This window comes from Euprymna scolopes, chromosome 46 (genome assembly GCF_053919585.1).
Source record: "Euprymna scolopes isolate OS-2025 chromosome 46, ASM5391958v1, whole genome shotgun sequence".
NCBI classification, from domain to species: domain Eukaryota; kingdom Metazoa; phylum Mollusca; class Cephalopoda; order Sepiida; family Sepiolidae; genus Euprymna; species Euprymna scolopes.
This window is the reverse complement of record NC_136527.1, coordinates 14,883,353-14,907,011: the sequence shown is the minus strand read 5'-3', so window position 1 is coordinate 14,907,011 and position 23,659 is coordinate 14,883,353. Positions and strand designations below refer to the sequence as shown.

Genomic DNA, 23,659 nt, shown 5'->3' with positions numbered 1-23,659 from the left:
TCAAATTATGAGTTCCATTAGATCAGAGGTCTCCAAACTACTGCCTGCAGGCTAGATCTGTCTGGCCAAAGTCTGTAATTTGGCTTACGGATTTCTTATGGACAACATAAAAATATTCTGGTTTTTCTTTTTGTTCAGAAAATGATAAAAAAAAATGAGTTTCATTAAAAAACAAAACATGAGCAAAAAGCTACAAGGTAGCCACCTTCAGCATCAACCACCACCTCAATACGAGTCTAGAAATGGGAGCACATCTTTTCTACAAGCGCCAGCAGGAGCTCAGCAAATACTCAGTAAATGGCGGCGATCAGGCTTGCATTGGTGTTGTAGGAGGCCATGTTGGTGATGTTCTCAACGTATGACCAAACGAAGAAGTCTAGGTTGGGGGAGGAGTGGGGGTGGCAGTAAGAGAAAGGTACAAAGTCGTAGCACTCCTTCTGAAGTCAAGCCTGGATCTCCTTGGACTTGTGGGAAAGGACAGAGTCCTGCTGCCACACCCAGGGTCTGCCAACAGCCACCTGATTGCACCAGGGGATCACCACACTCTGCAGCACATCCAGGTACACTTTGGTGTTGACTTTCAATCCGACTTCAAAGATTTGAGGTAGCATGATGTGACCCTCAATTGAAACCACACCAAAGACCATAACCGTAGCCGGAAACTTTGTTATCATCATCTTGGCATGTCCCTGTTCTTTATGGCTATCCAGCAATGCCTTCTGAGGGCACTGGCAATGGTCCTGTTGTCATAACTTGGATCAGTAGAGAGCATGAGTTGTACAGCGTCGCATCTCCGATTTCGCTCGTTGAACAGTGTGTCACTTTCAGATATGATAGAAGGCTCCTATCGCTCTTGGATTTGTATACAACTGTACAACTAGTAGATGGTCTGCAACAAAAAAAGAAAACTGGTTTTCATCAAACGGAAATGGAATCATGTTGTCTTTTCTAGGGCGACAATTTTATCGTTCCACCCTGTATTTATGCATCAAGAATTGTATGGTGTTGGCTTACCTAGGGATTTGTCAGAAACATATCGTAAAAGATTTCCCAGAGCTCTGACCCCATTCGAGCGTATTTTGTCGTTGTCCTGTGAAGCATGCGTAGCCATTTCAAATAACTTCAGGAGAAGAGAATCTGAAAAATCTTCCAGAAATTGTTCATCCTCATTTTCTCTGAAAAAAAAAAAAAACAAAGAAAACATGGCTGACAGTTTTAGCTTTGATAAAAACAAATTAACAAATTTTAAATCATAAAACGGTAAAAACGGATGCTATTTATTTAGAGGAAGGGGGGGTCAGACTTCATTTTATTTGAAAATTAAAAAAATAACAAAAAACATGGCCGACAGTTTTAGCTTTGATAAAAACAAATTAACAAATTTTAAATCACAAAACGGTAAAAACGGATGCTATTAATTTAGAGGAAGGGGGGGTCAGACTTCATTTTATTTGAAAATTAAAAAAATAACAAAAAACATGGCCGACAGTTTTAGCTTTGATAAAAACAAATTAACAAATTTTAAATCACAAAACGGTAAAAACGGATGCTATTAATTTAGAGGAAGGGGGGGGTCAGACTTCATTTTATTTGAAAATTAAAAAAATAACAAAAAACATGGCCGACAGTTTTAGCTTTGATAAAAACAAATTAACAAATTTTAAATCACAAAACGGTAAAAACGGATGCTATTAATTTAGAGGAAGGGGGGTCAGACTTCATTTTCTCTTGTAGGACTTGGGGTTTGACGTTTCAATATACATATATTATATTTTATTACATTTTCACCCCAGACAAGGAACAGTGCCACTTTGATGTAGGGGGGGGGGGAGTCTACTATCAGGGATATAAGTTGGAGGAATACTATGTAGGGAGTTGAGCAGCAAGATGTCTGTTCACATTACACTTGAACTTCTGCATGTCAGTGCAGTTGGGGAAGCAGAATCCCGGAAGGGAATTCCAAAGTCTAGCAGCTCTGGGGAAGAAACTATTAGAGTCGAAGGCTTTCTTACATCTAGGGATCACTACTGTGTAGGGGTGGGACTTTGCTGCTTGTATATATATATATATATATATATATATATATATATATATATATATATATATATATATATATATACTGTATTAACAAATCCAAGACTTCCATAAAAGAATTGCTAGCAACAAAAAGTGTATTTCATTGTTAGTTACAATTGTTTCAAGACTAATTGGACAAATTCAAATATTATGGCATTTGAAAATTTTCACATAAATAGCCTCTCTTCAGACTTATTGAATAAAAAACACTTTAACAATAGAACATTATGTAAAGAAATTTCCCTTAAAGGAAATAAAGCATGTGAAAACAGTTATCCCAGACGCATCTTTGTCAGGAGCTTATTTAAATATTTATATATCTCCTAACTTTCGTATCACTATTTTAAAACCGGTCATAAGAAGTTACCACAAAAACCTGTAGCCATTTAATGTCTTTTAATAATACTATTCGGTGATTTCTTAAATTATATTTCTATATTTCTTTATTTCACATAATTTATTTAAAAAAAATTTTTTTTTAATTTTATTTTTATATTAGCAAAAGTACCCGTCGTTGACTGGGTTCAAAAACAGCCTACAGAAAATGGACTCTGATTTATGAAAGTATGATAGGTTATGAAAAGGAAGGGTTGTAAAGAGATAGCTTCGAATTTGGGTATATCAAAACCAAAGCAAAATATGATGAAAGTAAAAATAAAATAGATAAACCCCAAAATTTATTATACCATACCTTTTCACACTGAAACACTTATCACAATATTCTGTGGATCTATATTATAAAACCTTGTTAAACTTTGTGACATATTTCCATTCTATGGAGGTCAGGCACGAACGAACACCCCATAATTTTATTATACCATATTTCTTCAAACTGAAACATAATTATCAAAGTATACTTACGCAGATAGATATGAAAAGTCTTTATTAAAGTTTGTGCCTATTTCCATTCTATAGAGGCCAGCCGCGAACGCAGACCCCACAATTTTATTATACCATCCCTATTTAAGTTAAAACATACTTATCAGAGTATTCTTATGTACATCTATATCAAAAAAACTTGTAAACGTTTTTTTAAATTTTTTATTTCCATACTTTATGGACCAGACGCGAATACAGACCCCACAATTTTAATGAACCACCGTTCTGCCAGATCAAACATACCCATTCCTGTGTCTCAATACATCTTCTATCATTAAATGTAATCAGTTTTCTATAATAGTCAACCATATAGAAGCCTATTCATGACCAGGCACACACACACACACACACATTCAGCTTTATATTATAGATTTATAATATAGCCAGATCAACTAAGCTAAAACGTTACGGTTATGTTAGTTTCGTATTCGACCTATGCTTGCTTCTTTGTTTACAAAAATATCGGCTATATATATATATATATATATATATATACTTTCCCCACTCTTTATCCGTGCCTAAATCGAAACGTAGATTCCATGAACAAAACTTCTTTCTTAAAACTGCACAGCTGTGGAACTCTATGCCGCTTGCCTGTCCCCCCCCCCCCCGAATTCAACTTGGATGTCTTCAAGTCCAACACAAACAAATTCCTGATGAACCGCCCCCTTAAGTAATGACACCTTATCAAATCCCCAATACTAACTATTACTATGATACTATCCCAGTGATTACTGTACACACAATAACCCTTATCCCCGAGTGGCTCCTGGGCCTTGATAAGTGGTGACCCCCATGTAAAAATATATATATATAAAATCATATTTAAAATAAGAGATAAGTTTTACTTAAAAAAAACCTCATCTCTCTCTCTCTCTCTCCTACTAACCCTACTCACTCACTTTCTGTCCTTTACATATTTCTACTGCTATCATAAAGTTTAGTTGCAAATTAATTAACCATATTCCCTCATTCTTAATGTTTTTTTGCAAGAAACAAATACTTTATTTACACATCTAGGAGAATCTTCCTTTTATTTTTTCACGCTTACCTGTTAAGCACGAGAGCATCACAGAAGTTGGCCAGCGCCCATGCCGCTTTCATCCGCACTGTTTTGCACGGATCAGCAATCATGGTGAGGATGGTGTGGGCAGCATCCGACATAAATGTCAAATCCTAAAAAGACCAAACATAAAACATTGTAAAAAAAACATGGAAATGCAGAAGAATATGCAATCTTTGTCATCATTTGAATGTGACCCTCCACCAAGGTTCTGTGCTGTGGTTTGGTTCTCTTTCACCTTAAGGCCATATTGTCATCGTGTCCAGTTCATGACTGTCATCAAATCCAACTAGACTACCATCAACTGTACTGTCATAAGACTGGATTATCATCCGTAAACTGCTCCTACTGTTGTTAACTCATAGCCACTCCAAAAGTGCAAACTAAATCTAAATATGTCTACATCCATTGTTCGATTCTTTTGTTAATGAATACAGAACCATACCTTAGTTCTCTTTTGTCTGCATGCTACACTTCACCTGGAAATGCAGAAGAATATGCCATCTTTGTAATCATTTGAGTGTGACACAATGTGACCCCCACCCCCACCCCGACAGCTAACTCTGACCCCAAGGTTCTGTGTTGTGGGTTGGTTCTCTTTCACCTTATCTGCTTCAGGCCATATTGTCATCGTGTCCAGCTCACGACTGTCATCAAATCCAACTAGACTACCATCAACTGTACTGTCATAAGACTGGATTGTCATCTGTAAACTGCTCCTACTGTTGTTAACTCATAGTCACTCCAAAAGTGCAAACTAAATCTAAATATGTCTACATGTTCGATTCTTCTGTTACAGTCATTGCACTATCTTTATGAAAATAGAACCATAGCTCTCTTTTGTCTGCATCAAGGAACAAATTCCGATCTATTGTCTACTGATCAGCCCATGATCACAGTGTAGTATCTGTTCTGATGCTACCCTTCATTTTTTTCTGCCCTCGGTCAATGAAGGAGAAATCCTCCATGGCTGAGGAAATTTTTATTTTTGTTTCTAAGTGCCCAAGTTTTTGGGAGCTGGATTTTTCCCCCACATTAAAAACTGACCTTGTGTCTAACTCTGTCCTCATGTGTATGTGTGTGTATGTATGTGTGTGTGTGTGGGGAGGGAAGTAAATTGTTCGTTAGTTAGTTGATTAGTTCATTCCCCTATCCTTCCAAGCCACAATCTGCCTTCAACTGTGTCTAACTTGCAAATGTCCGTAAACGCTATGAAATGTCGTAAAAAAAAAACTAGACCTGCTGACCTCTGCAAACACCTTAATCTAAAGCTTCTACAATCTGTCCTGAGACAGCAGTATCTCTGATGGTTTAGACATGTGGCTCGTCATGCAGTAGGAGAATTAATTAACAGTGCAGATCAAGTGTAGTATCTGTTCTGATACCATACTTGGTCTTTTCTGTCCTCAGTCAGTGAAAGAAAGGAAACTTTTATTTTTCTTTCAGTCTAGAGTAACCCTTTTTGAGGAGCTGGATTTTTTTCTATTTCTTTTGTCATGTTTCTTTCCCTTATTTTTTCTTCCCAACAGTTTGGGAGGGAAGGGGGTGTCACGAGCATCTTGGTTCCGTCATTGATGGTTAAAAATCCCCCCCCCCAAAACCAACCAGCAGCTGAAACAGGTATATCGTCATGTTGAGTGTATTATATGTTTACACGCAAGTACGCACCACCAGACGAGTCACGTTAGAATATGAGGACATATCACACATTGTACATACATTTTTATATGGTCCATTAATTAATTAATGGGTACTTGTACAGTTTAATCAATACATTCAAAAATGAAAATATCGAAAAAAGGTTATATTGCACGTATCCGTTTTGGACTGAAGATCTCTGAAAAAAAATTTATTTAATTTGATCAAGAAGTTTTTAATTTACAGCAGAAAAACGCATTTTTATGAGAGCGCATTGAAATCAGCCACTATGAAATTTGTTGAACACGCCACGGGAGATAACTCGATGTAAAGCACCGACACTCCCTCCCCCTCTTTAATACTAGCTTTTCTTTCTAAAAATCAAACATTTTGCTCGGTATCATAACAAATTGTTTTTTCGCTGTAAAACAAAAACTACTTGATGAAATTAAGTGAAATTCTTTTTTCGGAGAACTTCGTTCCATAACGAATACGTATGATTAAGTAAATATAAGCTTCAGATATACGACACACAACAACATATGTTAATTTGGCCGTAATACAACAACACGTCTGTGAGTTTGTGGGGATGGAAGTAAATAGAAATACTGGGAATTTTACGCAGTGAAATGATAAATATGTTTTTCTATTGTAATACTTATATATATATATATATATATATATATATATATATATGCGTGTATATATATATATATATATATATGTGTGTATATATATATATATATATATATATATATATATATATATATATATATATAAGGTGAAATGATAAATATGTTGCCCTAAAGAAAACAATACAACAGCTTTATTTTTAAACTTTTATTGAAAAAAAATCAATTCAGGAAATTTTTTTTTTTTTTTTTTTTTTTTTTTTTTTTTACAAAGGCGTCACCACATTATCAAGGCCCAGAGGCCACTCAAGGATAAGGGTTAAAGAGTGTACAGTAGAAATTGGTCAATATAGTAATCATTAGTAATGAAAATTTGGTAAATTTAATAACTTATATGGAACGGCTCATCAAGAACTTATTTACTTTAGACTTGAACACAACCATATTGTAGTCAGCCAGAAAGCAGGAAAACGGAAGACAATTCCACAGGCGTGCAGTTCTAAGAAAGAAGCTTTGTTCATGGAATCTACGTTTAGGTTTAGGCACAGATAAAGAGTGGGGGAAATTATTGATAGTGTTTACAGCTAGACGAGTGTTTCTTGTGAAAGTTTGGCGAGGGGGGACCATAGATTGAAGCTCAGTTGAACACTTTCCATGAAAATAACGATACATCAGAGACAAACTCGCAACATCTCTTCTGTGAGATAGAGGTTGCAAGGAGGAGAAAAGGACATCTCCTACGAGGCTACGAAGTCTATTTTGAACTCTATCAAGGCAGGACAAGTCCTTTCTAGCAGCTCCTGCCCAGATGTGGCAACAGTATTCCATCCTTGGACGTACCTGGCTCTTATATAGGTAGAGAATAGCATCAGCAGTGAGATATCTACTGGATCGATAGAAAGATCCCACCATTTTTCCAGCGGCCTTGGCAACAGATTTGATATACGTGTTCCATTTAAGATCAGGAGTAATGGTCAAGCCCAGAAGCTTGTCAAAACTTGAGGCCTCCTGAAGACGAGAGCCATTCATTTCAATTGATGACAAATGTGAATTAGAATGTTGATGATGTAAAGAGAGAAGCTTGGTTTTAGATGCATTAAAAGTAACCAGCCACTCCTTTCCCCATTGTACTACGTGCTCAAGATCAGAGGAGAGAGAATTGGAGAGAACTTGGTCATTTACTGTCTTAGATGTGCTACCATAAATGGTAGTGTCGTCAGCATAAATGTCTACAAATGATGTAAGGATATGATTTGGAAGATCATTAATGTAGATCAGGAAAAGAGTTGGGCCCAGGATGGATCCCTGAGGGACACCGGCATTAATACTGTGAGCTTCTGATTTTTGCCCCTCAACTACTACTCTTATGAACCTATCAGAAAGAAATGATTTAATAATTGAGAAGACTTTTCCAGCTATACCATAGCTAGCGATCTTATGAAGTAAACCTTTATGCCATACCCTATCAAAGGCTTTAGATATGTCAAGAGCAATTGCCCTAGAAAGATTGCCACCGTCGAGAGATTTGCTAATCCTATGCGATATAACTGTAAGGACATCTGCTGTAGATCTAGCAGAACGGAAACCATATTGAGTGTCACTAAGAAGGTTATTTTTGTTGAGATGTTTGATTACTTCTGTATTTAACACAGATTCTAGCAACTTACTCATGACGCACAGGAGACTTATTGGCCTGTACTGAGAGGGGGATGAGCGATCACCTGAATTCTTAAATACAGGGCATACTGATGAGATTTTCCAGGGAGATGGGAAACTATTCTCCTTAAGACAACGTTTAAACAGTTTTGTAAGTATGGGCGCTAATTCAGGTTGAAGTTTTTTGAGTACTATAATTGGAATACCGTCAGGGCCAGTTGCTTTACTCGAATCAAGGAAATGTAGTAGAGCTGACATCTATTCAATGTAGCCACCTTCAGCCTCAATAACCGCCTCGATACGAGTCCGGAACTGGGAGCATGCCTTTTCCACAAGCGCAGGCAGGAGCTCGACAAATATTCAGCAGATGGTGACGATCAGACCAAACAAAGTAGTCCAGCAGGTTCAGGCTGGGGGAGGAGGAGGGGGGGGGCAGTAAGAAAAGGGTGCAAAGTTGTGGCACTCCTTCTCAAGCATGGGTCTCTTTGGACTTGTAGGCTGACGCCTAGTCCTGCTGCCACATTCAGGGTCTGCCAGCGGTCACCTGATTGCATCAGAGGATTGATGTTGGCTTTTTTCCCACTTCCTTTTCCTCTGAGCGTTACAGGTTTGAGCCTGGCTACTGCGGCTAATTTTTTTTTTTTTTGCGCTTGCATAGGTATTTTTTATTGAAACATTTTCGTTTTTAGGGCTGGGTTGCTCAATACTCTTACTATACAATTTCACCAGACTCAGGCAACGCCAGGTAATCCTGCTTTTTATTTTATAATTCTTGCTCACAGAAAAAAAAAAAAAATGTGAGGGGGAGTAGGAGGGGGTACAGTAATCTCATTGACGTAAGCAATAAAGATAATTAACAAAAAAAATGTTTTTTTTTACTTACTTCTCGAAGACAGGCGAGTAAAACATAGATGCCGATTGTCCGCACTGCCGATGCCATGACAAGCTTATCCCCACCCATGGTTAGACCGAGGACAGAAGTGAGGCAGAGAATCCGAAGATGTCGCTAGAATGGAGGCAGAAAAAAAAGTGATAAATTTGTTATTAAATACAGCAAAATAAATAATAATGATCAAGTTTGGGGAATTTTATCATTTTTATGCGTGTAATTATTTTTTTACTCTGATTTTTTTTTACAGAAATTAGGAATCTTATGAGGTTAGGAGCCCTGCTTTTCCTTCCCTACATAGTTACATATCATATCACACGGTCTGTAGTGTCATGTTCTTTGAATTTTCGAGGAATATCTCATCTTCAGAAAATTCATAGAATTTTAATTTTCGAGAAATAGCTCATCTTCAGAAAATTTATAGAATTTTAATTTTCGAGGAATATCTCATCTTCAGAAAATTTATAGAATTTTAATTTTCGAGGAATATCTCATCTTCAGAAAATTTATGGAATTTTAATTTTCGAGGAATAGCTCATCTTCAGAAAATTTATAGAATTTTAATTTTCGAGGAATAGCTCATCTTCAGAAAATTTATAGAATTTTAATTTTCGAGGAATAGCTCATCTTCAGAAAATTTATAGAATTTTAATTTTCGAGGAATATCTCATCTTCAGAAAATTTATGGAATTTTAATTTTCGAGGAATAGCTCATCTTCAGAAAATTTATGGAATTTTAATTTTCGAGGAATAGCTTATCTTCAGAAAATTTATAGAATTTTAATTTTCGAGGAATAGCTCATCTTCAGAAAATTTATGGAATTTTAATTTTCGAGGAATAGCTCATCTTCAGAAAATTTATAGAATTTTAATTTTCGAGGAATAGCTCATCTTCAGAAAATTTATGGAATTTTAATTTTCGAGGAATAGCTCATCTTCAGAAAATTTATAGAATTTTAATTTTCGAGGAATAGCTCATCTTCAGAAAATTTATAGAATTTTAATTTTCGAGGAATAGCTCATCTTCAGAAAATTTATGGAATTTTAATTTTCGAGGAATAGCTCATCTTCAGAAAATTTATAGAATTTTAATTTTCGAGGAATAGCTCATCTTCAGAAAATTTATGGAATTTTAATTTTCGAGGAATAGCTCATCTTCAGAAAATTTATAGAATTTTAATTTTCGAGGAATAGCTCATCTTCAGAAAATTTATAGAATTTTAATTTTCGAGGAATAGCTCATCTTCAGAAAATTTATAGAATTTTAATTTTCGAGGAATATCTCATCTTCAGAAAATTTATAGAATTTTAATTTTCGAGAAATATCTCATCTTCAGAAAATTTATAGAATTTTAATTTTCGAGGAACATCTCATCTTCAGAAAATTTATAGAATTTTACTTTTCGAGGAATAGCTCATCTTCAGAAAATTTATGGAATTTTAATTTTCGAGGAATAGCTCATCTTCAGAAAATTTATAGAATTTTAATTTTCAAGGAACATCTCATCTTCAGAAAATTTGTAGAATTTTACTTTTCGAGGAATAGCTCATCTTCAGAAAATTTATGGAATTTTAATTTTCGAGGAATAGCTCATCTTCAGAAAATTTATGGAATTTTAATTTTCGAGGAATAGCTCATCTTCAGAAAATTTATAGAATTTTAATTTTCGAGGAATAGCTCATCTTCAGAAAATTTATGGAATTTTAATTTTCGAGGAATAGCTCATCTTCAGAAAATTTATAGAATTTTAATTTTCGAGGAATAGCTCATCTTCAGAAAATTTATAGAATTTTAATTTTCGAGGAATAGCTCTTCAGAAAATTTATAGAATTTTAATTTTCGAGGAATATCTCATCTTCAGAAAATTTATAGAATTTTAATTTTCGAGGTATATCTCATCTTCAGAAAATTTATAGAATTTTAATTTTCGAGGAATATCTCATATTTCAGAAAATTCATGGAATTTTAATTTTCGAGGAATATCTCATCTTCAGAAAATTTATGGAATTTTAATTTTCGAGGAATATCTCATCTTCAGAAAATTCATGGAATTTTAATTTTCGAGAAATATCTCATCTTCAGAAAATTTATGGAATTTTAATTTTCGAGGAATAGCTCATCTTCAGAAAATTCATGGAACTTTAATTTTCGAGAATATCTCATCTTCAGAAAATTGATAGAATTTTAATTTTCGAGGAATAGCTCATCTTCAGAAAATTCATGGAACTTTAATTTTCGAGAATATCTCATCTTCAGAAAATTTATAGAAAATAACATTATACTAACCTGTTTAGTCATATTATGTCAATAAATAATTATTTAATCATAATTAGCAAGCCTTTTTTTTAAGAATAATTAAGTGGAATTATAACCAAGGTAGTCAACTAGTATATATGCAATGGTCACGACTTCCACTCATGCAAACATTCTAAATTACTTAATGTACTTGCCTGAATTTAGTTCTTAATTCCCGTGGCAATTGTTTGGTGGTCCTGAGATATATTTATATATATATAAAAGCAAAAATGTATGTATGTATGTATGTATGTGTGTTCGCTTTTTCTGTGTGTCAACAAAAGGCTTCTTTCAGAGAAGCGGTCGCTCGCTTCACAACTTTTTAAAACTTTTTATATCACATATAAATCGTAATATCTCACAGTTAACAACGAAGCTCGCCTGTCTATTTAATTTGCTCGATTTTGGGAAGATAAATATTTGTCGCTCGCCGCATGTGGGTTAGTCTTTTTCCTATAACATCTTGGGGGGAAAAAAAAGCGTTCAGCAGTAAATGAAGGTACTATCCCCGCAGTCAAACTTGACCTCATTAACTCATTAAAACGGGCACCTGCCAAATCCAAGTAAATAAATAAATTCAAATGTGTTTCCGTTAGCATCTCGCGGTGGGGCAATGGTTAACATCGCACATTTTTTTTTTCACACTTGAATTTACAACTTTGCCTCAACGGTTCGGGTTCGAGCCTCATAATTACTTCTTTTTTTTTTTTAACCCCCCCCCCCGAGTTTCCACACACACCTCCAAACACCCGGGCAACGCCGGGTACCCCTCGCTAGTCTATAATATAAATCTCACCTGTCTGTTTAAATATATGTATGCATGTATGTCTGCCTAAAACTTTCGACAGAGGCAACGGATTTCCATAAGATTGGTATTGTTTTGAAGCTTGATCCTTCAGATGACAAATATCGAAAAATTAGCTAAAACATCCATTTCTTCATCCTCAACTAGGCACTTTTCTACAGGGATGGGTCACTTTTTTCGACAATATTTTCGAAAGTCATCCCCTCTTTTCAATTGACTAGCCTTAATTTAAACCTACATCACTTCCGGTTTGGCGATGGACGCAATGGCAAAGACGTTACGTTTTTTTCACGTTCTTTTCCTTCTTCGCGGTACGGGGTTGAGCCTGCCTGCCTACTACCAACACCGGGCGCCCAGACTAGTATGTATATATATATATAACTACTTCATTTACTCACATAAAATTAATATACGAAAGTATATATTCATGCATAAACTTTAAGTATTTACTTCAAAAGTGCTCAATACGTAGGTAGAGCTAGTTAGTAAGTTATAAAATGTATATGGCGATTAAGCTACACTGAATATTCTGCGTTTCATCCACTTTAGGACTCTTCAGGCTTGTGCGCCTAAGCCTGAAGAGTCCTAAAGTGGATGAAACGCGGAATATTCAGTGTAGCTTAATCGCCATATACATTTTATAACTTACTATATATATATATATATATATATATATATATATATATATATATATAAGTTTGAGGTGTTCAAAAGTCGGGACTAATGAAGACAACAAGGTTGTTAAATAGTGCTCAATAAAAAGAGCAAAATATTTTTTTCTTTGTGGCGTTGAGAGGTTCCAGGTTGCCTGAGGAGGTCTCTTTGACTGAAACAGATGGCTATTTGTAGTGACCATATGTAACCATTTACTCCAAATAATAAAATATATATATATATATATATATTTTATTATTTGGAGTAAATGGTTACATATGGTCGCTACAAATAGCCATCTGTTATGTTATGGCTATGTAAATATCAATTTTAAACATGTACGAAAACATTCTTTATTTAATTAAAATTAAAAATGACTACATCAGCTGATCGGTTTCGAAGCGCGGGGGGGGGGGGAGCTAATTATTAAATAGAAACTAGATTAAGCCCTAACAGATTCTCTTTTTGTTTGCAAAGAGAAGGTCTTAATATATAAATAGTTTCTAGAATTTAAATGTTAATCCTGCATGAAGGTTGAAACAGAAAAATGAACAATAGTTAAATTGCAAAGTCAAAAGAAACAACGTGTTGAGATAGGTAAGCAAAAAGAAGAAAAATAAACTAAAATGTTACTTTTTACAAAAGAAATATTTCTGAGGTTTAAGAAATTGCATACTTAACTCCCTTTCTCTACCATTTGCAAACGGCTGACCCTTTTGCTTAAGCAAGGTCACTGTCTGAGTCAAGAAGGAGGGGAGAGAAAATGATTAAGTATGCATGCCAACCAAATATATACATGTAATGTTCTCTTCTTGAAATGCTTGACACATCAATCTCATTTATAAAACTCGTGGTCCTGGACATGACCTTAAACTATATCCAGTGGTGAGGCCCCAGATTGCAGGCTTTGGGGAGTGTGGAGCTACCTTTTAATTGCCATTGCTCCCAGGTCCACTCTGACCCAGTAAAGAGAGTGCGACTTGCTAAGGATTGGTTGGTTGGTTGTTTTTGTTTTACAGCATATCAACCTTTTTCAGGTTATTTAATGCCGAACCCAGTGATTTTGAGGAACGATTTTTTAATGGAGTATATTTGTTGTTTTCACATCGGTTTCTATTTAACCCATAGTTGGGACCCTAACAGGTACTACAACTTCGGGTCAGAGTGGATCTGGGAGCAATGGCAATTAAAGGGTGGCTCCACAACCCCAAGTCCCGCAAGCTGAGGCCTCACCATCGGATATAGTTTTAGGTCATGTCCAGGACCACTTGCTAAGCAAGTCGCACTCTCTTCCCCCATCTCAAAATTCTAGAAACTATATATATTAAGACTCTGAGACCTTCTCTTTGCAAACAAAAAGAGAATCTCTTAGGGCTTAATCTAGTTTCTATTTAATAATTAGTTTACCCCCTTTTTTTTTATTCCCCTGTTTTTTTTTTTTTCATAGTTCCCCTTTTTTTCTTTTTAAAACGTAATTATTAAGCTCGATTTTAGCTCTGTTGAGCAAGCTTCGAAACCAGTCAGCTGACGTATTCATTTTTTATTTTTTTATTTCAATCTAAAATAAAGGTTTAAAATTGGTCTTTACATAGCCACTAGCGAGGGGTACCCGGCGTTGCCCGGGTGTTTGGGGGGGGGGTAAAAAAAAAAGTAAGTATGAGGATCGAACCTGAACCGTTGAGGCAAAGTTGTAAATTAAAGTGTGAAAAAAAAAACGTGCGATGTTAACCATTGCCCCACCGCGAGATGCTAATGAAAACACGTTTGAATTTATTTAATTAGTTGGATTTAGCAGGTGCCCGTTTTAATGAGTTAATGAGGTCAAGTTTGATTGAGGGATAGTATTCATTTACTGCTGAACGCTTTTTTTCCCACCCCCAAGATGTTATAGGAAAAAGACTAACCCACATGCGGTGAGCGACAAATATTGAATATTTATCTTCCCGAAATCGAGCAAATTAAATAGACAGGCGAGCTTCGTTGTTAACTGTGAGATATTACGATTTATATGTGATATAAAAAGTTTTAAAAAGTTGTGAACCGACCGACCCGACCGCTTCTCTGAAAGAAATCTTTTGTAGACATACAGAAAAAGCGAACACACATACATACATACATTTTCGCTTTTATATTTATAGATAATAAAATTTTGTACCCCGCAAAAACATATTTAAATATATATATATATATTTAAATATATATATATATATATATATGTATATATCGTATATACTTGTGTATACGTCAAATTTCTGGGAGACAATTTTAGGGTAATTTTTGGAGGTGTCGACTTTTACATAGATAATGAAACTCTCGACAATGAGAAAGGAATTACATTGGACGCCTCATGTGGATTCGACAATTCATCGACACATGCTTATATAAGAGCATCTGAACGGATATGTTCTCCAATCTGATGACCCCAATAAACAAACTAAACAAGCCTGGACGGACATTCGTCTGGACCGAAAGTGCCAACAAAGCCTTCGAGAAAATTAAGAAACACCTTGTTTCACCACCAATCATCTCATTCCCTGACTTCTCCGGACTCTTTACTCTCACCACTGATGCCAGCGATATCGCATACCGTGCTATACTCATGCAAGAGGATAAACATGGCCGGAAGAAAATCATAGCAGTGGCCTCACACACATTTAACACGACAGAACGCAACTGGTCAACAACCGAACGCGAGGCTTATGCAATAAAATGGGCCATCACCAAATTCGATTACTTTCTGCGTAGTCGTCCATTCGTTGTCGTCACAGATCACCAGAGATGGCTGGTCTGATCTGAGGAATCATTATGAGATTTGACAGAACTGAAACTAAGCTATGGTTGACTAGATCAAGAAACTACAATTCATATGCAACGTATCATGAGTTTAATCATATCATCCCTTTTTACCGATTTAGGGAAGCGTTCTTGTTGATTGGCAGGGCTTTTAAATTGTTCTTTGTACAATCCCTGAACTTCTTATGTTGAGGACGCTTGCCATTTTTCAGCTCCCCGTATATCAAAAAAAAAAAATCATCGCATATACATAAAGTCGTCTTCTTTCACATTTGAGGTCCCTAGCACAGCTCTTCGACTTTTAGTATTGAAATCGGGAAAAATATTAGAACCGTCCCATCACTACGTTTTAGATTTATCTTTTACATTTTATCATGTTTAATTTTAGGATAGACATTTACGCACTTTAAGAAGAAATGCTGGAAAAATTCCAGAGATCAGTCATCTCCCTCTCAGTACAGACCAATCAGTCTCCTGTGCATCATGAGTAAATTGCTAGAATCTGTGATAAACAGAGAAGTAGTTAACTGACATGCAATATGTTTTCCGTTCTGCGAGATCTACTAACACATCAAATAGCGCTCGATCATAACATAGAAATAGTAATCCTAGTAATTAATCACACTCTTTCCAAACCCCACTGCAGTGTGTTTGCCAGCATGTAAGCATATGCACGGTTTTTCAGTGGGAGGCTTAATAATAATTGGAATAGCTCTCACAATGTTCACTCTCTAGACATGACCATAGGCCTAAGTTCGATATGATGTATTCGGTGATCATATGACGTTTTCTTTTAATAGGTTAGGAAATGTAGTGTTTATGATATGTCGTTCTCCCCTAAGTTCAACAAGTTTTAACAATTTAATGAAACCATTTAATGGCACTTAACACATGCGTTCACGTTATTACGGTATATTACGGCTCGTGCAATGTATGCACTTATGTTATTATGGTACGGGAGATAAATTATGTCTAAAAACAGTAAGTGCACCTGCAATCTGCAGCATGTCAGAATATCTGATAAGCAACATTTGCATTCGTTGCATGTAAGTGCACAGCGGGTTGGTTCTATATATGAAAACTTACAAAGCTGTTTAAACGATGTCTTAAGATGAATTGCTTTTCAACACCCTGGAAAACTTCATCAGTATGCCTCGTATTGAACAATTCTGGAGATCAGTCATCTTCTGGTCAGTACAGACGAATCAGTCTCCTATGTGTCGTGAGTAAGTTGCTGGAATCTGTGATAAACAAAGAAGTGGTCAACCACCTTTGCAAAAATAACTTACTCAATGACATGCGATATGGTTTCCGTTCTGCTAGACATATAGTAGATGTGCTAACTGTAATATCACACAGGATTAGTGAATCTCTCAACAGGGGCTTCGTTTCTAGAGCAATAGCTCTTGCATGCCAAAGGCTTTTTAATGGCATAAAGATCTACTCCACGAGATTGTCAGCTATGGAATAGCTGGAAATGTCCTCTCAATTATTAAATCCTTTCCTTGTGATAGGCTTATAAGAGTAGTTTAGATCCTTTCTTTGCGATAGGCTTATAAGAGTAGTTTAGATCCTTTCTTTGTGATAAGCTTATAAGAGTAGTTTAGATCCTTTCTTTGTGATAGGCTTATAAGAGTAGTTTAGATCCTTTCTTTGTGATAGGCTTATAAGAGTAGTTTAGATCCTTTCTTTGTGATAGGCTTATAAGAGTAGTTTAGATCCTTTCTTTGTGATAGGCTTATAAGAGTAGTTTAGATCCTTTCTTTGTGATAGGCTTATAAGAGTAGTTTAGATCCTTTCTTTGTGATAGGCTTATAAGAGTAGTTTAGATACTTTCTTTGTGATAGGCTTATAAGAGTAGTTTAGATCCTTTCTTTGTGATAGGCTTATAAGAGTAGTTTAGATACTTTCTTTGTGATAGGCTTATAAGAGTAGTTTAGATCCTTTCTTTGTGATAAGCTTATAAGAGTAGTTTAGATCCTTTCTTTGTGATAGGCTTATAAGAGTAGTTTAGATCCTTTCTTTGTGATAGGCTTATAAGAGTAGTTTAGATACTTTCTTTGTGATAGGCTTATAAGAGTAGTTTAGATCCTTTCTTTGTGATAAGCTTATAAGAGTAGTTTAGATCCTTTCTTTGTGATAGGCTTATAAGAGTAGTTTAGATCCTTTCTTTGTGATAGGCTTATAAGAGTAGTTTAGATCCTTTCTTTGTGATAGGCTTATAAGAGTAGTTTAGATCCTTTCTTTGTGATAGGCTTATAAGAGTAGTTTAGATCCTTTCTTTGTGATAGGCTTATAAGAGTAGTTTAGATCCTTTCTTTGTGATAGGCTTATAAGAGTAGTTTAGATCCTTTCTTTGTGATAGGCTTATAAGAGTAGTTTAGATCCTTTCTTTGTGATAGGCTTATAAGAGTAGTTTAGATCCTTTCTTTGTGATAGGCTTATAAGAGTAGTTTAGATCCTTTCTTTGTGATAGGCTTATAAGAGTAGTTTAGATCCTTTCTTTGTGATAGGCTTATAAGAGTAGTTTAGATCCTTTCTTTGTGATAGGCTTATAAGAGTAGTTTAGATCCTTTCTTTGTGATAAGCTTATAAGAGTAGTTTAGATCCTTTCTTTGTGATAGGCTTATAAGAGTAGTTTAGATCCTTTCTTTGTGATAGGCTTATAAGAGTAGTTTAGATCGTTTCTTTGTGATAAGCTTATAAGAGTAGTTTAGATCCTTTCTTTGTGATAGGCTTATAAGAGTAGTTTAGATCCTTTCTTTGTGATAGGCTTATAAGAGTAGTTTAGATCCTTTTTTTGTGATAAGCTTATAAGAGTAGTTTAGATCCTTTCCTTGTGATAGGCTTATAAGAGTAGTTTAGATCCTTTCTTTGCGATAGGCTTATAAGAGTAGTTTAGATCCTTTCTTTGTGATAAGCTTATAAGAGTAGTTTAGATCCTTTCTTTGTGATAGGCTTATAAGAGTAGTTTAGATCCTTTCTTTGTGATAGGCTTATAAGAGTAGTTTAGATCCTTTCTTTGTGATAGGCTTATAAGAGTAGTTTAGATCCTTTCTTTGTGATAGGCTTATAAGAGTAGTTTAGATCCTTTCTTTGTGATAGGCTTATAAGAGTAGTTTAGATCCTTTCTTTGTGATAGGCTTATAAGAGTAGTTTAGATCCTTTCTTTGTGATAGGCTTATAAGAGTAGTTTAGATCCTTTCTTTATGATAGGCTTATAAGAGTAGTTTAGATCCTTTCTTTGTGATAAGCTTATAAGAGTAGTTTAGATCCTTTCTTTGTGATAGGCTTATAAGAGTAGTTTAGATCCTTTCTTTGTGATAGGCTTATAAGAGTAGTTTAGATCCTTTCTTTGTGATAAGCTTATAAGAGTAGTTTAGATCCTTTCTTTGTGATAGGCTTATAAGAGTAGTTTAGATCCTTTCTTTGTGATAAGCTTATAAGAGTAGTTTAGATCCTTTCTTTGTGATAGGCTTATAAGAGTAGTTTAGATCCTTTCTTTGTGATAGGCTTATAAGAGTAGTTTAGATCCTTTCTTTGTGATAGGCTTATAAGAGTAGTTTAGATCCTTTCTTTGTGATAAGCTTATAAGAGTAGTTTAGATCCTTTCTTTGTGATAGGCTTATAAGAGTAGTTTAGATCCTTTCTTTGTGATAAGCTTATAAGAGTAGTTTAGATCCTTTCTTTGTGATAGGCTTATAAGAGTAGTTTAGATCCTTTCTTTGTGATAGGCTTATAAGAGTAGTTTAGATCCTTTCTTTGTGATAGGCTTATAAGAGTAGTTTAGATCCTTTCTTTGTGATAAGCTTATAAGAGTAGTTTAGATCCTTTCTTTGTGATAGGCTTATAAGAGTAGTTTAGATCCTTTCTTTGTGATAGGTTTATAAGAGTAGTTTAGATCCTTTCTTTGTGATAGGCTTATAAGAGTAGTTTAGATCCTTTCCTTGTGATAGGCTTATAAGAGTAGTTTAGATCCTTTCTTTGCGATAGGCTTATAAGAGTAGTTTAGATCCTTTCTTTGTGATAAGCTTATAAGAGTAGTTTAGATCCTTTCTTTGTGATAGGCTTATAAGAGTAGTTTAGATCCTTTCTTTGTGATAGGCTTATAAGAGTAGTTTAGATCCTTTCTTTGTGATAGGCTTATAAGAGTAGTTTAGATCCTTTCTTTGTGATAGGCTTATAAGAGTAGTTTAGATCCTTTCTTTGTGATAGGCTTATAAGAGTAGTTTAGATCCTTTCTTTGTGATAAGCTTATAAGAGTAGTTTAGATCCTTTCTTTGTGATAAGCTTATAAGAGTAGTTTAGATCCTTTCTTTGTGATAGGCTTATAAGAGTAGTTTAGATCCTTTCTTTGTGATAGGCTTATAAGAGTAGTTTAGATCCTTTCTTTGTGATAGGCTTATAAGAGTAGTTTAGATCCTTTCTTTGTGATAGGCTTATAAGAGTAGTTTAGATCCTTTCTTTGTGATAGGCTTATAAGAGTAGTTTAGATCCTTTCCTTGTGATAGGCTTATAAGAGTAGTTTAGATCCTTTCTTTGCGATAGGCTTATAAGAGTAGTTTAGATCCTTTCTTTGTGATAAGCTTATAAGAGTAGTTTAGATCCTTTCTTTGTGATAGGCTTATAAGAGTAGTTTAGATCCTTTCTTTGTGATAGGCTTATAAGAGTAGTTTAGATCCTTTCTTTGTGATAGGCTTATAAGAGTAGTTTAGATCCTTTCTTTGTGATAGGCTTATATGAGTAATGTTTATGGGCGCAAATCAGAAACTTGTAGTAATAGCATTAGCGTCTCTCAAGGTTCCATCTCCATCTTGGGCCCAATTTTTTTCCTGATCTTCATCAATGATTTCCCAAATCAAATTCTTAGATCATTTCTAAACATATATGCAGACGACATCACAATCAAAAACCAAGCAATGACCAAAATCTTTCTAATTCCCTCTCTTCTGATTACTTGAAAAACGTGGTTGGTTAATTTTAATGCATCCAAAACCAAGCTTCTCACTTTTCATCATAATCCCTCTGACCCCCGTAAGGCCCCAACCAAAATGAATGGCTCTCGTCTTGGGGAAGCTCCATGTCTTGACAAGCTTCTCGGACTGACCTTTATTCCTGATCTGAAATGGAACATCCATCAAATCTGTTGCCAAGATTGCTAGAAAAATGTTTGAATCACTCTATCGCTCCAGAAGGTATCTCACTACTGATACAATCCTCTATCTGTACTAAGACGGAGTACATTTGCCACATCTGGACAAGAACTGCTCGGTGCGCCCTACCCAGCCTTGATAGAGTTCAAAATCGGCTTCGTAACCTAGTAGGTAATGCCCTTTTCTCTTCCCTGCAACCTCTTTCATTGCAAACCTGTCTCTGCTCAATAATAGCTGGAACGTCCTCTCAATTATTAGATCCTTTCTTTGTGATAGGCTTATAAGAGTAGTCGTTGATGGGTAGAAATCAGAAACTCATTGCATTAACGCTGGCGTAGGGTTAGGTTTCCATCATTAAGAAATAGGTCGAGCATAAGAAAGAAATATGGTAAATTATATTGTAGACACGTTTTACTGGAAGTGAGGGTCAGCTGACCAGATCTGCATTTGAGTCACGTGATTAGGTTAGCTGGAGTCAGAGAGTTTTTGGGTTTGAACGCAGAGAAAAACAGACAGTTTAACAGGTCATCCCCTCCCCTTCACTGGGGGGGGGGGGCGCTGACGTGTGTGAAAATAAGACTTTGAATTAACCACAAAAACAAAGACATTCACTTTCCATTCTTCTGCGATCAACATCTGGAAGGTAAATAAAAACTATATAAAACCAATCATCGTCTTGGAGTGAATGAATATTCGTCCAAAACAGGTTTCCAGTCTCCCCTCCAAGAACGAGATGATTTCCAGCTGGACAAGATCAATGACGCATGATGTTAAGGTATGTTCAAAATACATGTACCACACACACACAGAAAAGCATATGAACAATTAGATATGAATATATCACAAATAGACAGCAATATTTAGACGATCATACAACGGTCTCCTTTTATGATACGAACAATACAGCACCATCCTGGGCCAAACTCTCTTTCTGATCTTCATCAATGATCTTCCAAATCAAATTCTTAGATCATTCGTAGACATTTATGCAGACAACACCACACTCTATGGCAACGTTTCAAAGGCCAGCAATGACCAAGATCTTCTGATCTTGTGAAAGTGATGCAATGGGGAAAAGAGTGGCTGGATAATTTTAATGCATCTAAAACCAAAATACTCTCCTTTCATTATGATCGCTCTGATCCCCATCACACCTCAATTTAAATGAATGGCTCTCGTCTTGGGGAAGTTTCGTGTCTTAACAAGCTTCTGTGACTGACCTTTACTCCTGATCTGAAATGGAACACATACATCAAATCTGTTGCCAAGGTTGCTGAAAAAATGTTTGGATCACTCTACTGCTCCAGTAGTTATCTCACTGCCAATGCAATCCTCTGTGTATAAAAGCCAGATACGCCCTAAAATGGATGGAATACTGCTGCCATATCTGGGCAGGAGCTGCTAAAAATGCTCTATCCTGCCTTGACAGAGTACAAAATAGACTTGTTTAGTTATGAGCAAAAATTCTTACAGGTAGCAGCGGGAAAATATCCGGTCCGATGTTGGAAAGACAATCGCAGGCTGCTGCACACACCGGACTGTTACCATCACTTTGGAGAGCAGAAAGCAGAGGGCCTGCCAGTAAATACTCCCAAAATTCCAAGGCCTGAAAAAAAAAAAAAAGGACAGAATGATGACCTTTTGAAATGTAATGTTTAGAGAAAAAAAATAATTTATGAACAAACCAAAAACAGTTATTTGTACTAGCGGGACCTGTGGAAATTCCACAGGGAACTCATTCATATGTATTATCTCAATGTTGGCATTCTGTGGATGTTCAGCGTAAATGGAGATGCCTGGATATTATTGTAGCTCTTTTGTTAAAACTGCAAAACTATTTATCTAAGCGTTGTGCAGATATATAAACTTTACAATATAAATTATAATTAAATATAATTATAAAGAAGGAAAAACAATTTCATGTGTATTTTTCAATAATGTTACAATTGTTTCGACACCATTCGGACAATTTTAAACTTCATGTTGTTCAAAAATATTCCAGAGTAGCATCTCATCAGACAGTTTCAACAAAAGATACAATAGTTAATACATATTTTAAATTGTCTGAATGGTGTTGAAACAACTGAAAAACATAAAACATGACACAAATTATATATGCCCGGGTGTTTGGAGGTGTAAAAGAAAAAAAAGTTTTGGTAGGCAGGTAGGCTCGAACCCGAAACCTTGAGGCGAAGTCGGAAAAGAAAGCCTGATAACTTACCACAACGCTAAGCGGGCAGAGAAGTGAAAATGGTTGAAGTTAAACGGTTAAAAAAGCTAAGCGGGCAGAGAAGTGAGAATGGTTGAAATTAAACGGTTAAAAAAGTAGGTGCTTAAATGAACATCAACGTGTTGTTTTCTAGGTCAAACATCACACCATAGAGAAATGAAATCACAGCGCGAATTTTGTAACATAAAAATCACTCAAATTAAAAATACCGACAACCTCGTTTTGTAAATCAGAGATATTATAATCTAGGGAGCTTATAAAAAAGTTGTAAGATGTAGTGAAACCCCCCCCTCCCCGAAAAATGCCTTTGCCAGACAGATAAAAAAATGCACACACACACAAATACATTTTTGTGGGGAGAGGAAGTGAAAGCTGTCTTAATTTAACGTTTATAAAGTGAAATTGACAGGTGCAAGAATTTAATACGGTCAAACATCACGCGACTTAAGTTTGGCACTGCAAGCCAGTTTCTGCGTATTGGTTTGTTTCCCCCGTCAAATGAACAGCAATTGTCTGATATAATGGGTTTTTTCCCAGCATTGATCAAACCTTATTTGCTTTCTGGACATCTCAGCACATAGGGCCGAGAACACAAATTCGTTTTCACAGTTTCGCTTTTTTATACTGAAAAGCCAAAGACACACGCGTGGGCCAAGAAATATGGCGAAAATCGTGCGTAAAAGTTGCCCAAATTAAAGATACATGCCGAGTCATTTTGTAAATCTTAGATATTATCATCTCGGTAGCATATAAAAAGTTATAAGAATAAGCGACCAACCCGATAACCACCCCGAAAAAAGCCTTTACCAGACATACAGAAAAAATACAAACACACAAACATACATTTTGCCTTTTATATATATACTAGCGACGGGTACCCGGCGTTGCTCGGGTG

General features: G+C 35.6%; 1 protein-coding gene across 1 annotated transcript in view; it reads right to left on the bottom strand.

The window, feature by feature from the left end:
* LOC145270750 (HEAT repeat-containing protein 6-like) overlaps positions 1 to 23,659 on the bottom strand; it is a 138,828-nt gene that overhangs the window by 24,883 nt on the left and 90,286 nt on the right. The window contains exons 16-19 of the mRNA XM_080126350.1: positions 22,006 to 22,140; positions 8,828 to 8,950; positions 4,007 to 4,131; positions 1,015 to 1,175 (exon numbers count right to left, since the gene is read on the bottom strand). Of these exons, the coding sequence (XP_079982476.1) occupies positions 1,015 to 1,175; positions 4,007 to 4,131; positions 8,828 to 8,950; positions 22,006 to 22,140 (544 nt within the window). The remainder of the gene's footprint in view (positions 1 to 1,014; positions 1,176 to 4,006; positions 4,132 to 8,827; positions 8,951 to 22,005; positions 22,141 to 23,659) is intronic.